At 33.3% G+C, this 14,711-nt stretch overlaps 1 protein-coding gene across 1 annotated transcript; it reads right to left on the bottom strand.

The window, feature by feature from the left end:
• Positions 1 to 3,514: 3,514 nt before the first annotated feature.
• On the bottom strand, positions 3,515 to 8,000 carry LOC131614504 (uncharacterized). Its single transcript, XM_058886077.1, has 4 exons — positions 7,802 to 8,000; positions 4,408 to 5,099; positions 3,830 to 4,180; positions 3,515 to 3,574 (listed from the first exon to the last, which is right to left on the bottom strand). The coding sequence occupies exons 1-4, from the start codon at positions 7,998 to 8,000 to the stop codon at positions 3,515 to 3,517; spliced, it is 1,302 nt and encodes a 433-aa protein (XP_058742060.1).
• Positions 8,001 to 14,711: the final 6,711 nt, after the last annotated feature.

Below are 14,711 nucleotides of genomic sequence, written 5' to 3'. Positions count from 1 at the left end.
ACAGTTTCAAGTTTGTAAACACAGTTACCCAAACTTCTTATCTTCAATTTTTGAATATTTTATAGCGTGTAAAACCTAACTAATCGTCGAGACTGTCCCAAAAATGTGGATAGCTGCATGTTTTCGTCTTTTTGTCATATATTCTTTGAAGAAAGAGTTGTAAAATTGGATATCCACTTGTGTGTCATTTCAACTACTAATTTCTATATAATGATATAATTCACATTTTTGTTCATTGTCCGATTTTTTATTAATATGGTTCATGGAATTATCTTGATTTTGAAGTAGAGTAATAAAATGAATTGAGCTCAAAGAACATATTTAACACAATAGTAATAAAATGAATTAAGCTCAAAGAACTTATTTAACACAATAAAACTATGCTTTATTATGCATCCATCTTCAATAGTTTCTCTTAGTTAAATTACATGCACCTGTGTAAAACATAATTGCTGAAACAAAGCATGTATAGCGACATATTAATCAATACTAAGCATGTATTACTCAATACTCAATACTCAATACTCAATACTCACCACTCAATACTCAATACTGGAAGCTCTACTCAATATTGCAATAAGATTACTAAAATAGGCAATGTCATTACTTAAATACTTGAAAGTATTAGTCAAACTAACCAGCCACATTAATTAATATTGTGCTACCAACATACAGTCAAGCTAGCAACATTAGTTAATACTAATCAATATAGTTACTAAACATCAAAATTATATTTCACTAAACACCAACATTCTTACTACACAATTCAATAGAGTTTTTTTTCCTTTTTGTCCTATGTTTTTTTGTCTTCTTCCCGGCTTCTTTCTCGATCTTGTCTACGACCTCTTCAGCTTCTTTCTCAAGGTCATGTGCCATAGAACATTATGCCTCTTCTTCACCCAAGTTCCGGGCTGACTTCTTTGTCTTCAGCTTTTTTTTGTTCTTCTCGGCTTCTTTCTCGAGGTCATATGCCATAGCATATGCTGCCTCTTCTTCAGCCAAGTTTAGGGCTAACTTTGTCAAGTTTCCAAGCAGCTCATTGTCTTCACGCTTCAAGATGTCTAGCAGCACTTTTACTCTTTGAATCTCCATGAAATCATCTTGCTCTTCATTTGTCATCATATCCCAATGCTTAAAAAAATCCCAAATTGCAGCTTGCTTGCTATCCCATTTCTCAATATATGTGAGAACAAATAGCCCGCATGATTTCCTATAATTTTGTAAAGGCAATTTCACATCCTCCCAATTCCATTCACTAAAGTCTATTGGTTCATTTCTCTTAGCATTTATCAACTCCATCCCATATCTCACTTTCCACTTCCCCCAGTTGTCCCATTCATCTTCTTTTCTAAATGTGAACCTTTCACAACTATTCAGAAATCTGAACCTCTGTTCTTTGAAATCGATCACATATGCAGCATAGTGACTCTTCAAATAAACTGGGAAAAACCACTGTAATGATGAAAAGAAATAATGAGTGCAATAATCAACATGGAATTCAATACTATCAAAACAGATTACTCAATATAGATTACTCAATACTATCAACATATTAATCAAAACATATTGCTCTAGCTAACCTTGTAATTAATCAAAACAGATTACTCAATACTATCAACATATTACTTAAACCTTATTGAATATTATCCTACATATTATCTATGCACAGTAACTTGACCCTATTTAAACTATGTATACTATTATGTAGATGTAACGCCCCAACGATATATTTCTAGAATAATATCATTAAAGCATTAAATTTAGTATATAGCATAAGAGTCTAAAGGACACCACAAAATATACAACTGATAAAGTATGACATGATACTAATGTATATGATGTAATTGTCGGTACAAAACTACAACATAAGCACAGCAAATAACATAGAAATATGAGACATCCAAGTCAACAAGTCTTCAAGTCATTTTGCTTTTACCATTATGGTTGCCCAAGATATGTGAAATGAACAACATGAATGGGGTGAGATACTACATTTTAGTGGAGTTTCAAACTACACCACAAGTCCGTTCGGCTATAAGGGTTCTCGTACCCTATTATATTTTTACAATTGATTTCTTAATACTATCAAAACAGATTACTCAATACAGATTACTCAATACTATCAACATATTAATCAAAACAGATTGCTCTAGCTAACCTTGTAATTAATCAAAACAGATTACTCAATACTATCAACATATTACTTAAACATTATTGAATATTATCCTACATATTGTTCAATACTAGCACAAATATTAAGCAAAAATGTACTTACATATTTAGGATTTTCGATGTCTATATCATTAAAATCCATGTATTTGAGCTGTCTTATTAAATCTTCTGCATACTCAGCCACTACATGGGCTTCTCTATAATCCTTTTTGCGTCTAGTGATCTTGACGCCATGGTCAAACTATGTGCAAATAATGATAACAAAATACATTTAATATGGGAATTTAAACAATGAAGATATTGTAAATTTTAGTTAATTAAAACTAATCAATATGTGATACTTACTTCATATGTAACCGGGAATATGAACCTTTTCATCTTTCCTTTCATCATCTCTTTTTTATTCAAGAAACTAAAATAGTTTCCAATGACATCCCCCTCTAACTTACAATCCTTCTTGAGACAAAATAAGGATCCCCTGTTAAGGTTTTCTACCATCTTGCATTGGTCTTGGAACAATACCTCCCTTCATGTTAAAATCATTATCAATTAGAGATGAAATATAATGAATCTCATTTAAAAGTTGAAGTTAAAAAAAATATTAAATGGATGGAATTAAAAAATCAACGTACATAGCTCCTCCATTTACTTCTGCCAATGTCCAGGCATAGTTGACCAATTGTGTGTCTTCCTCACTCAATTTTGCCTTCTTCATTTGCATTACATATGGGGATCTAAAGTATTGTGACAACGCTAAGATCCTTTTTGGAAGCGGAAACTGTTCATTTTGTGGTACGTTCTCCATAAGTGTGTATGTTGCCACCTCAGGTGGTGACTTTCTACTTTCTTCCATTGGTAATACTACTTCCAATGATATAGGAGTACTGAATCCTAGATCAAAAAAAGGCTGACCCCAATCAGAATCATTCATCTCCCCTGTATCACCATGCTTCTCTTGACTTTCTTTTTCAGGCTGATTTGCATCATCTTCTTTTTCGGGCTGTTCTGCATCATCCTCTTTATCAACTAAATTTGCAGCTTGTTCTTCATTCCCATGATCCGAATCATCATCCTTGTCTTCACTCTCAACCAATTCAGGACTTGCATTTCTAGGCTCATGTGCATCATCCTCTTTATCTCCAACTTCTTTTCCCGTCTCAGAACGATGCTCCTTGTCTCCAACTTCTTTTCCTTTTCTCATTGAAGACTCAGCTTCCTCTGCCTGTTTGACCCAATAAGTCTTCCAATTTGCCCAAAACTTCAGCTTTTCATCACAAATCTTTATTTGTTTTTTAGCCTGCAATGTACATAAAAACCACTCAAATGAATAGCCACATATTACTCAAACTAAGCATGTATAGCCACATATTAAACATGTACTCTCAAACTGTAATACTGAATACTGAAATAACAATGAATAGCCATATATTACACAATACTGAATACTCAAATAACAATGAATGGCCATATATTACGCAATACTCAATACTCAAACTGTAGCACTCAATACTGAATATTAAAATAACAATGAATGGTCATATATTACACAATACTCGATACTCAAATAACAATGAATGGCCATATATTACGCATTACTCAATACTGCTAATATATTACACTACTAAATTTGAATATTGAGTATTTCGTTCAGATATACCTCTTCTAATGCGTAGTCATGTGAAGCCAAATGAGCCTCCATCATTTCATCATCCACATTATGTGTCTTTCGCTTTTTCCCTTTTCTTTGGATCACTTTCTCTCTACTATGTTTTGCAGTCTCAGCAATTTTGTCATGCATCACTTCATCCTCCATGTCTTTTTCTGCTCTACTACTTTCTGGAACATCACAATCTTTTTTATTAAGAACGATCACCTTGTTGAAACCTCCCTTCTCCTTTATTTTCTTCAACTCCAAGCTCACAATGTCATCCTCCCATTTACTACAACTTGGTGGTTTTTCAACTATTTTCTTCTTTTTGGTTGTTTGCACCATATCTAAAAAATGTACCTACAATGAAGATATTAAATTTGATTATTAAATAAAATTTAAAGAGGATACATTCAATGATAACAATATTTTAATAGATTACATACTAGAAGAAAGTGGAAGTTTGCTTTCCCAGAACATGCATCTTTCTTAATCCCTCCATTGGCATGTTGAATTAAGTGTTGACACCAGTTGTAGTTACTAACTTTCTTTACATCGCTCAACACTGTAGCTTAGTTCAAAATAACCAAATATGAAGTAGTAGGGCAAAGAATGGTTTCGATAGCCAATAATATAAAACCTTTTGCCCAAGCTTTGTTCTTTGTGATTTCAAACTTCATCAACCTTTCATACAAAACATTGGTATGTATGTTGATCATACTATCATAAGTCTCCCCTATGTACCCGAGCTGCTCCTTAAATTTATTCAACTTTTCTTTATTTGATTTGTCAACCTTTTCCAAATCAATTATCTTCTTAACTCTTGGCAAATCATATACCCTCTTCACATCTTCTTCTCCAACAGTAATTCTTGCATTTTCATTGACAACCATTCCCCTATCTTTGTCAAAGTTATTTAAAATCCAGCTTACAAATACCCCCGGGATAATGGTGATGTTTGGTTTCAACAATCCGCCAAATCCACATTCCTTAATATACTTCTCTTTCTTAATACAGTCTTCTTTCTTACTAGGATCTTTCTTTCCCTCGTTCAACAACAAAACTAATTCTGTCAGCTTCTTAGGAAAACACCTATGCAATATCCTTGATGAAGTTTTTTTGCTTTTCTTATTTCTCATATCAGCAATTTCATCCTCTTCCTCTTCTGTGCTAACTGAACCAGTACGATCATTTAAGTCTTCCTCTTCTGTTGTCTCAAAATCTTCTGAATGGTCATTGTTGTCAATTCTTGCCGCAGATCTTGTTTTCATATCTGTTCCTACAACATATTACTCAATAACAAGAACAGAAAGTAAGGAACAGAACATACTCAATATTAACAACATATTACTCAAATCCAAAAACAGATTATTCAAATCCTTACTTCTAGGAACTTAAACGCTGGATATTTAAAACTATTTGTTTGGCCTTATGATTTTAACCTTAGTATCCAACACTAAACATCAACTGAAGTGCAAATTTGAGTTTATAATTTCTCAATCAAGAAATTAAAAGGCTAACAACATGTCAATCAACCAATATGCATTAATATCTGAAATATGAAATATAGATTGCATAAAGAGTGCAGATCAAACAATTATTTCAACACCACTCAGTTGATGTCACATGATAATATTACAATGGAGATCTTCATCCTAGCTACATACACAGAAACATATTACTCAAATCTATAAACATATTACTGAAATCCAACACATACTACTCTAAGTCATTATAAATTACACTAAGATATCATGCATTACTCAAGACTTACTACAGATTATTCAATTTCTGTCACATTACTCAATTTTATGACACATAAGCTATCATAAATTACTCTAATCTATCATACATTACTTATGACCTACTGCAGATTACTCAATTTCTATTTCACAGTACTCAATGTTATGATTCAATACTGATTATTCAATACAAACCACATATTAATCAAAACATAACATTCTTTACTCAACCATGTATATTACTCAATCTTGCCTGCTACAAATAGTGCTCATAGTAGACCACTCATTACTCAATACATATTACTCTATTTCATACATATTACTCAAATTAGTCTATTAATAACTCAACAAGTTACATATCAACATGCATTACCTAAACAAGTTAATCAGTCAAATTACTCAATATTACTCAAATAATTGATTTGGAATAAACATTCAGAGACTTATAGTTTCAACAATTGAAACAAAATCGTGACCTAATCATAGTAACTCAAACACAAATTGAAACAAAATCGTGACCTAATCTGACCTAATCGTAGTAACTAAAACACAAATTGAAACAAAATCGTGACCTAATCTGACTTAATCGTAAGAAAGTATTAATCTTACCTAGATGATTTTGAAGAAATAGTTGTGGATGGCGATGGTGAAGGTCCTGCAGTGGCGATGGTGAAGGTGCTGCGATGGTGGTGGCGGCGAGAGAGAGAGAGAGAGAAAGAGTGTTGGGTCAGGTTTCTAAAGCTCCAAAATCATGAGAGAGAGAGAGAGAATGAGATTAGGTCAGATTAGGTTTCCTCTTTAGCAAATGTCTTATATATGCCTAATATTCACCGTTAGATTAAGATGTTGATCAAAGGGTCCATAATAATATATGCATGGTGCATAGATTATTATCTATGCACAGTAACTTGACCCCATACAATCTATATCAAAAGGGATAAATATGACTATGCCGATCGTAGTAATGACACGCTCAATATGGTCTATTGATAAGAGACTCGATTGAAGCGTTAGTTTGTTGGCAATAATGTACAACGAGTTACTGAGACATTGTACGAGAAATTTTAGTCTCTGCTTTGAGATGGATGAGCCACCAATATAGCCAAATATTTTATGTTCCTTGTAGGTTTACCAATATTCAAAATAGCTTCAAGATTATCAGCTTCGGAATTAGGCATACAAATAGACTTAGTCATTCCTAAGTTCATATTTGAAACGTCCAACTTCCTTCTTCAACTCACTAACAAGGTTGTTTCAAGTTTTTTGAGGCCTTGTGTAGGTTAGCCATTATTTAACCATTAAAAAATAATTAAAGGCCATATTTAACCAAATATTAACTATGACAAATATTTATTAGGCCTTATTTAAGTACAGTTTAAGTGTGAAAATTTTGATGCCATGTACGATAACTCACTTTGCACGCCTTTAAAGACGACCCTGCTCACTAATAGTAAACAGGAGCTTGGTTTTGTCTTGAAACATAATTTTAGTTCTTTCTTCTACTTCTCAAGCACTTGATATTTTTCCATCCATTTCAGATAGTTTTATAAGATTCAAGAAGAACTTCTGTAGATATCTCATTTTCATCACTTATAGGCTCATTGTCATTAATATAAGCATTAGAAATAAGTGATTCATATTAATAATCTTTGTAATTTGAATAGTAAATGCCACAATACTACTTGTCAAATCGATTTCAGTTTCTTTGTCAAACTCATCATCCCAAAAAGTGGCATTGTAACCTTTTCCTTGTTTTCTTAGAAAATTAGGCCATTTAATTTGAATACGCTCAAATCCTTCACATTCACGATGTTAGATTCCTTTTGATCTGTTAGGATAGCCAAATTTTTGTATTTAGCAATCTTTTCCTCGACGCTAAAGGTTATCACTTATTGGAGTTTGGTATTGATTTCCTTTGACATTGGAAGAAACATTGTTCTCAAGCCTTCTACCAAGTATTCTCATAAACCTGCTGAAATTTCTCCAAACATATCAATAGATTTAGCAGTATTTTCATCTGTGACATTGGATATTTAATCTCCTAAATTAACTGTATTGGCTTTAAACGCCACTCCTTTGATTTTTCTTCTTAGGTTAGTCCCCAATAGCCATCTCAAAAGTGAGAAAAGAGTCATACAATTCATTAACTTGCATCATGCAAACATTTTGTTCTTCCTCAATGGCAATAGCCTTCATGTTAAACCTCTTCGGAAGAGATCTCATAATCTTTCTCACAAACTTCTCTTTTGACATTTTTCACCGAGAGCAAAAGAATTATTGACAATGTCACAAAGACGAACATTGTACTCATAAATATTTTCATCCTCAAGCATCTTCAAGTTCTCATATTTGGTGGTGAGGACTTGAAGCCTTGACATCCGAACTTTGGGAAATTCCCTTATAAGCCACTTAAAGAGTTTCACAATCCTCTTTAACATTGAAAATGTGTTAATGATACTGAAAATATTCTTGTCAAATTCATTGTAAATAACACTAAGGGCTCGAAAAATTCTAAGTAAGCTTCATCTTCGGCAGGTTCCCAATCTTTTTCAAGATTCACATATTGAGAATCATAACCATTTGATGGTGGTAGGTGTCCATGGACTTAAGAAAAAATCATGTGAACATTCTAGTAATCATAATTAGTTCCATCAAGAATTGATGGACGATTATCATATACCCTTCCCTAATATTGTCCATCTAAAACATAAAAGATTAGTCACACTAGAACACGTCTAACTGGACTAGGTGGCTCACTCTAATGCCAATTGAAATTCTATTTGTCATAGACAATATGCAATATACACAATCTAGATGAACAATTAAATAAAATACACAGGGAATTGTTAACCCAGATCGATGCAATTCTCACTTACATTTGGATAGCAGTAGCCTAAGGGAAATTCACTTATAGAAAAAGTCAAAGTACACTATGGTCTTTTCTGAAAAAATGCCCAATTTAGAGCCTTTTTCCTATTATTACATGTGATTTTCAACTCAGGCTTCCTAAATTGAAGATTTTGTCACTTCCACTCAAACATTATTTCAATTGTTTGTGAATCTCAGTAATAAGATAGTGACGAACTCACAAATATGAATCAAATTGTGACTCTTAATGAATTGTGGAGAATAACATAAGACAAAGTTTAACACAAAACAACACCCCTCCATCGCTAGGGGAAACTATCTCTTTATATAATAGTCAATTTGTCTAGAAGACTCATTAGGGTTTCTAAAACAAATCCAATTTGTTCCTAATAAAACCACGTAGAATTTGTAACAAATTAAAATACGATCTATTCTCAATAAGATCTCGCTGAATCTAGACCAAAAGAAATCTCCAAAATTATCACACTAATAGGATCATAATAACTGACTCAATATGTCTCAACAACTTACGTGACAAGACAAAAGACAATTTACTTAATGGTTTGTTGATAAAATTAATTAATCTTCCATATAAATTATTCCTGCAGCGTACGATTCATGCTCTTTAAGTCTCTTCAGATATCTTGATCGGGAGACAATTACCTTTAAGGTAAGGCTTGCAAAGTTAGAAATTAGTATCTCACATGCATTTTGAAGAGTTTATGCAAAGGATTTCATGTGTGCTTGAGGTTGAGATGGAGACAAAGAAGTCGTTAAGCAGATTCGACCATGGAAGCTCTCTGTATCGGTGGTCAATACCAAAAGAGCTTGTACATATTCAGGTTTCTTTCAACTCTAGCACATCAATAATTTTCTTAAAATCTATATTTCTCCAACTCGTTAATCACGTCAAACATATGTAGCATATATACAAATATTCTTCACAATTTGAGAATTAGAAGACAAAATATCTCTCTTCTTAGACTTTATTATGACAATGTAAACGATAAAAGTGTAATATTATATCTCAAAAATCATCTCTCCAAAAATTAGTCTAATTAAATGATTAACAAATTCGAAATCTAATAAAAGTCTCATTCAACTTAATCAAAAGTTTTGAATTTAAATTCAATATTTTAAAAATATAGTTGTAATAATCTCTTTTATATATATATATATATATATATATATATATATATATATATATATATATATATATATATATATATATATATATATATATATATATATATAGTTTATATTTAAAAATAAAATAAGAAAGGACAAATCATATCCTAAATTATCTTTAAAATGTGACTAACTTAAATTGGCCATGCTGTCTCTTTTAGATGAAAAAAAAAAACATGGTCAGTAGAGACTATTTCACCTTGCGTACGAGTTCACGTTTTGTTTCGAATAGCCATCAGTAACAACAATGATGTTTGTTTAGCACTTGTCACGCAAAAAAATGCCAAAAAAGTGTGATACACAACAAGTTATTCAAAATCAAGGAAAATGAACATATAGAAAACTTTGGAGTGAGAGGACAAAACAGGGTAGGACTCCTTGCACATGCGAGTGGAAAATTTTATAAGAGATAATTTATTTTTTAAGAGAAATAATGAGTAACTTGGTCTCTCTTTCTTGATGAAAAGACACAATAGTTAAATTGACATCAGCACCCCACAACCGTACAATAATGCCACATGTACTACTGAAGTGACAACTCGCCACCTCTAAATTATACATTACATACATGATACAACCCTAAACTAAAATATGAGTAATATTGTCCAAATTATCATTTTATTTAATTGATAATTGAGCATGAATATTAATAGAGATGCAAGTTTCATCCTGTAATATCTCATTTATTTATTTTTAAATAAAAGATAAAATAAAATTCTAGCAATTTAACTATTGAATTCAAGGAGAGTCAATGATCACTACCAATAACTGCTCCATGAGAGCTCTATTTTAGAAAAAGAGATTGTAAAAGAGTCTCACTAAAAAAAGGTTGCTTATGTGTTCATCTATTCTTTTTTACTGTTCGGTGTGTTTTTTTTTTCTCTCCCTCTTACTTTAATATTTATGTTTTTTCATTGAGGACAATGTATATTTTAAGTGTGAGGGATGAAATCGTTTTGTTTTCTTTTCTTTTGTTTTGTTGTTTTGTTTTGTTTTCAGTTATTTTTAAATAATAAAAATAAAAAATCTTTTTGAAAGTTTTAGGCTATAGATTAATCTGAGGTTAGTTGTGGAGACTTGGGAAAAGTTCACAAGATCGGTATCATCTTAACACCGTAAGTCTTCTGAGTATGGAAATTATTTTAAATACTTGTTATGACATAGCCTTGAATTCTCATTTTATAATAGCTCTTGAGTAGTTTATCTTTGCAGTCGGCACCATATCACACATGCTCTACGTAAGGAAGCCAATGAAAATAAGTGAGTGATCCAAGTTTTATTTGAAAGAAAGAAAGAAAAGAAAAGGAATGCACCTTCTAAGTTTGGTGACCCTCACCCGGTCACTTAACCCAACAGTTGTAAAACCTATAAAAAATGATTTCAAGACCCGTTGTTAGTTGGTTCAGAGGTTTCTGATGTTGAACTTGGTAGGGCGGCAGATTAAGGTCCGATCCCCGCAACTACAATTGGGTAAGCAAAGGGTTATACCACTTAGGTACCAAAACCCATACAAAAAGGATCAGAGTCACTAACCGGAAGCCTTACTATGAGTGTCTGGAGATAACGGGCTTAATGTGATTGCGTAAGAATGAAAAAAAGTAAAAAAGAGGATGAGTAACTTAGGCTTTGGCATAATAACATGATTTGAAATGGTCTGTGTGTTCAGGAGGCTTATGAATGCATAATTGTAGATTAGTGTTCCTACGATATCTTTAGTGTGCAAGGTTAGTACCTATTGATGCAACCTTAACCGAAGAAGAGTTTGTAGCCTGGAATGAGTAAATGATTTTGTGTGTTTCTTGAGTTTTGACTTTATATTACTCGGAGTGCAAAAGTTCATGTGCGGGGGAATTTAATCAGTACATTTTATGCGCATTCCTCTATGTTTATACTTATGCATTTCCATACTTTACTTTGTTTATTTTTCTATTTTATAATGTTTTTTATATTTGAGTTTATTTTTATTGTTATTTGATTTTCGCACTTTATTTTCAGCATTAGCAGTCTGCACTAAAATGATCATAACTGGAGCTATAGGAATTCGATTGACGCGTTCTAATAATCGCCGGAAAGCTAAGAGAAAGAGCTACAAATTTTATGTTGGAGTCAAAGACAGATTTGAAGCACATAATTCCCAGAATTTCGTTTAAGTTGCAGCATTAGTTATATTTTAGTTTTGGGCCTGGTTTTTTATGTTTTTGACCCAGTTGGGTTATGACCCGATTTGGTTATTTCACTATCACCTAGGTCTGGACGTGCACTGTTCTCTCTCGTTTTGACTATTCACGTTAATATTTCGAAAAGCTTTGTACGAATCGTGAGGAACTAATCCTAAGGCAAATTCTGCTCGTTACGGTTTCCACATACTTTGAGGTTTTTAATCTTTAATCCAATTTCTTTTTGAAGGATAGAAAAACACTTAGAAAGGGGGGGTTTGAATAAGTGTAGTCTAAAAACTTGAACGATAAAAAAAATTTGCACAGTTATTTTTATCATGGTTCGTTGTTAACTAAACTACTCCAGTCCACCCCCACGGAGTGATTTACCTCACCTGAGGATTTAATCCACTAATCGCAACAGATTACAATGGTTTTCCACTTAGTCCGCGACTAAGTCTTCTAGAGTATCCTGATCACAACCTGATCACTCCAGGAACAAATGCTTAGACACAAGCTAAGACTTTCTTAGAGTATCCTGACCACCACGTGATCACTCTAATTACAACTGCTTAGACACAAGCTAAGACTTCCTAGAGTATCCTGATCAACACTTGATCACTCTAGTTACTTACAAATTAATGTAATCAAATAAGAGTTTTACAATGCTTCTGAAAATCTATAATCACAACAGTGATATTTCTCTTAACGTTTAAGCTTAATCTCACTAATATATTACAACAGCAATGTAGTGAGCTTTGATGAAGATGAAGTTTCTGAGCTTTTGAGTTTGAACAGCGTTTCAGCAAGTTTATTGTTAGCAAATCATTCTTTTTATGCTTCTCATCAGAACTTCATATTTATAGGCACTTGAGAAGATGACCGTTGGGAGCATTTAATGCTTTGCGTATTCCGTACAGCATTGCATTTAATGTTTCACGCTTTTGTCAACTACCTCGAGCCTTGTTCACGCTGTGTCTACTGACGTTGCCTTTAATAGCTTCCAACGTTCCTTTTGTCAGTCAGCGTAGCCTGCCACCTGTACTTTCTTCTGATCTGATGTTTGTGTATACAACATTTGAATATCATCAGAGTCAAACAGCTTGGTGCATAGCATCTTCTTGTCTTCTGACCTTGAAGTGCTTCTGAGCGTGATACCATGAGAACTTTCAGTGCTTCTGCTTCTGATCTCAAGTTCTTCTGATGCTTCCATAGACCCATGTTCTGATTCTGCCTTGACCATCTTCTGATGTCTTGCCAGACCATGTTCTGATGTTGCATGCTGAACCTTTTGAGACAAAGCTTCTGAGCGCTGATTTGTGCATACTCTTTATATATTTCCTGAAAGGGAAATTGCAATGTATTAGAGTACCACATTATCTCACACAAAATTCATATCCTTGTTATCATCAAAACTAAGAATATTGATCAGAACAAATCTTGTTCTAACAATCTCCCCCTTTTTGATGATGACAAAAACATATATAAATGATATGAATTTGCAATCAGAAAGAGCAGGCGGCTAAAGACAATTTACACAGCTATAGCATAAGCATGTGAATATGTCTCCCCCTGAGATTAACAATCTCCCCCTGAGATGAATAATCTCCCCCTGAAATTAATACTAGAAGAATTTTATAAATAAAAGACTTCCCTGAGTATTTCAGTAGAGACATTCACAGTGCTTGATCTTCAGAACATTCATGACTTCTGATTTCTGCTTCCATAGGACAGCTTCAGAACATTGAATTTCTTTAGATCCTCAGAACATTCACAGCTTCTGATTTCTGCTTCCATCGGACAGCTTCAGAACTTGAATTTCTTTGATCTTCAGAACATTCACAGCTTCTGATTTCTGCTTCCATCGGACAGCTTCAGAACTTGAATTTCTTTGATCTTCAGATCATTCACAGCTTCTGATTTCTGCTTCCATTGGGACAGCTTCAGAGCTTGAATTTCTTCTTTCATCACTTCATGCTAGAATATATCAGAACATTGTTGAATGTACCAGAGCTTCATCAGAGCATCTCTACATCCTGAAATGTTACAGAACAAAACTAAACGACAAAAGTCAGCATGAATGAATCAGAACATAAAATATGTTTCAGAACACATAATATGTATCAGAGCCATATAAGCCATATAGAATGTATCAGAACAAATAGACATAATGTTTCAGATCATCAGAATATCTAAACATTCTTCCTTCTTGCTTCTGATTCTGATTCTGAAGCTTCATAGCACTCAGCTTGCTTCAAGAATCCAAGAACTTGATTCATCTTGTTGCTTCTGATGTTGATCTTTAAAGAGAATCTTCAATTCCTGCAACAACACAACTTAACAACATAGAACTTTGCAAGTTCTGTTAGTAAAGCAACTGATTAAATCAAATCATTTATCACATATTTCTCCCCCTTTTTGTCATAACATCAAAAACATAAAAGATTCAGATAAAAACAAAAAGAAACACACGGAAGAAAAATGATGATTTTCATTGAAGTTCAAACAGACAAGTACAGAGGTACACGAAGAGAAGGAAGACAAGATGCACAAAAACAGATGCAGCAAAAGCAAAAACAAAACAACAAAGACTCAATCTAAGACGACCCTAGCCTTGACAAGATCTTGGCCAGCATCTCTTGAACCCCATTGTTGTGCTCATTCTGCTTCTCTATGAAAGCTCTAAACTCAGCATTGATTGAGCTTTGCTCATCCTGATTCTTCTGAAGAACTTCCAGAGTTCTTGCAAGACGGGAAGGTTCATCAGAAGAAGCTTCACAGCTTCTATCCAACGGGATGGAATTGTGATCTGTAGCTTCCATTGATAGATCATTTGCAGGGATTTTCTCAACAGGAACTGATTCAGCAACATGATCTTCTACATCTGCTTCTTGCATAGAAGCATCTCCATAGTCGGCAGCTGGAATCTCGGAATCT

The sequence above is a fragment of the Vicia villosa genome, linkage group LG6 (assembly GCF_029867415.1).
Source record: "Vicia villosa cultivar HV-30 ecotype Madison, WI linkage group LG6, Vvil1.0, whole genome shotgun sequence".
Classification (NCBI taxonomy): Eukaryota; Viridiplantae; Streptophyta; class Magnoliopsida; order Fabales; family Fabaceae; genus Vicia; species Vicia villosa.
This window is presented reverse-complemented; position numbering and strand designations above follow the sequence as displayed.

Bases quoted from the DNA above. Each gene is read 5' to 3' on its own strand.
- LOC131614504 (XM_058886077.1), bottom strand. From the start codon at position 8,000: ATGTTAAAGAGGATTGTGAAACTCTTTAAGTGGCTTATAAGGGAATTT. The intron at 5,100-7,801 runs GTTTGTGAGAAA...AATATGTTGTAG, and splicing joins TGAAAAATGTCAAAAGAGAA to GAACAGATATGAAAACAAGA. The intron at 3,575-3,829 runs GTATATCTGAAC...TTGTTATTTCAG, and splicing joins ATGACTACGCATTAGAAGAG to TATTCAGTATTACAGTTTGA.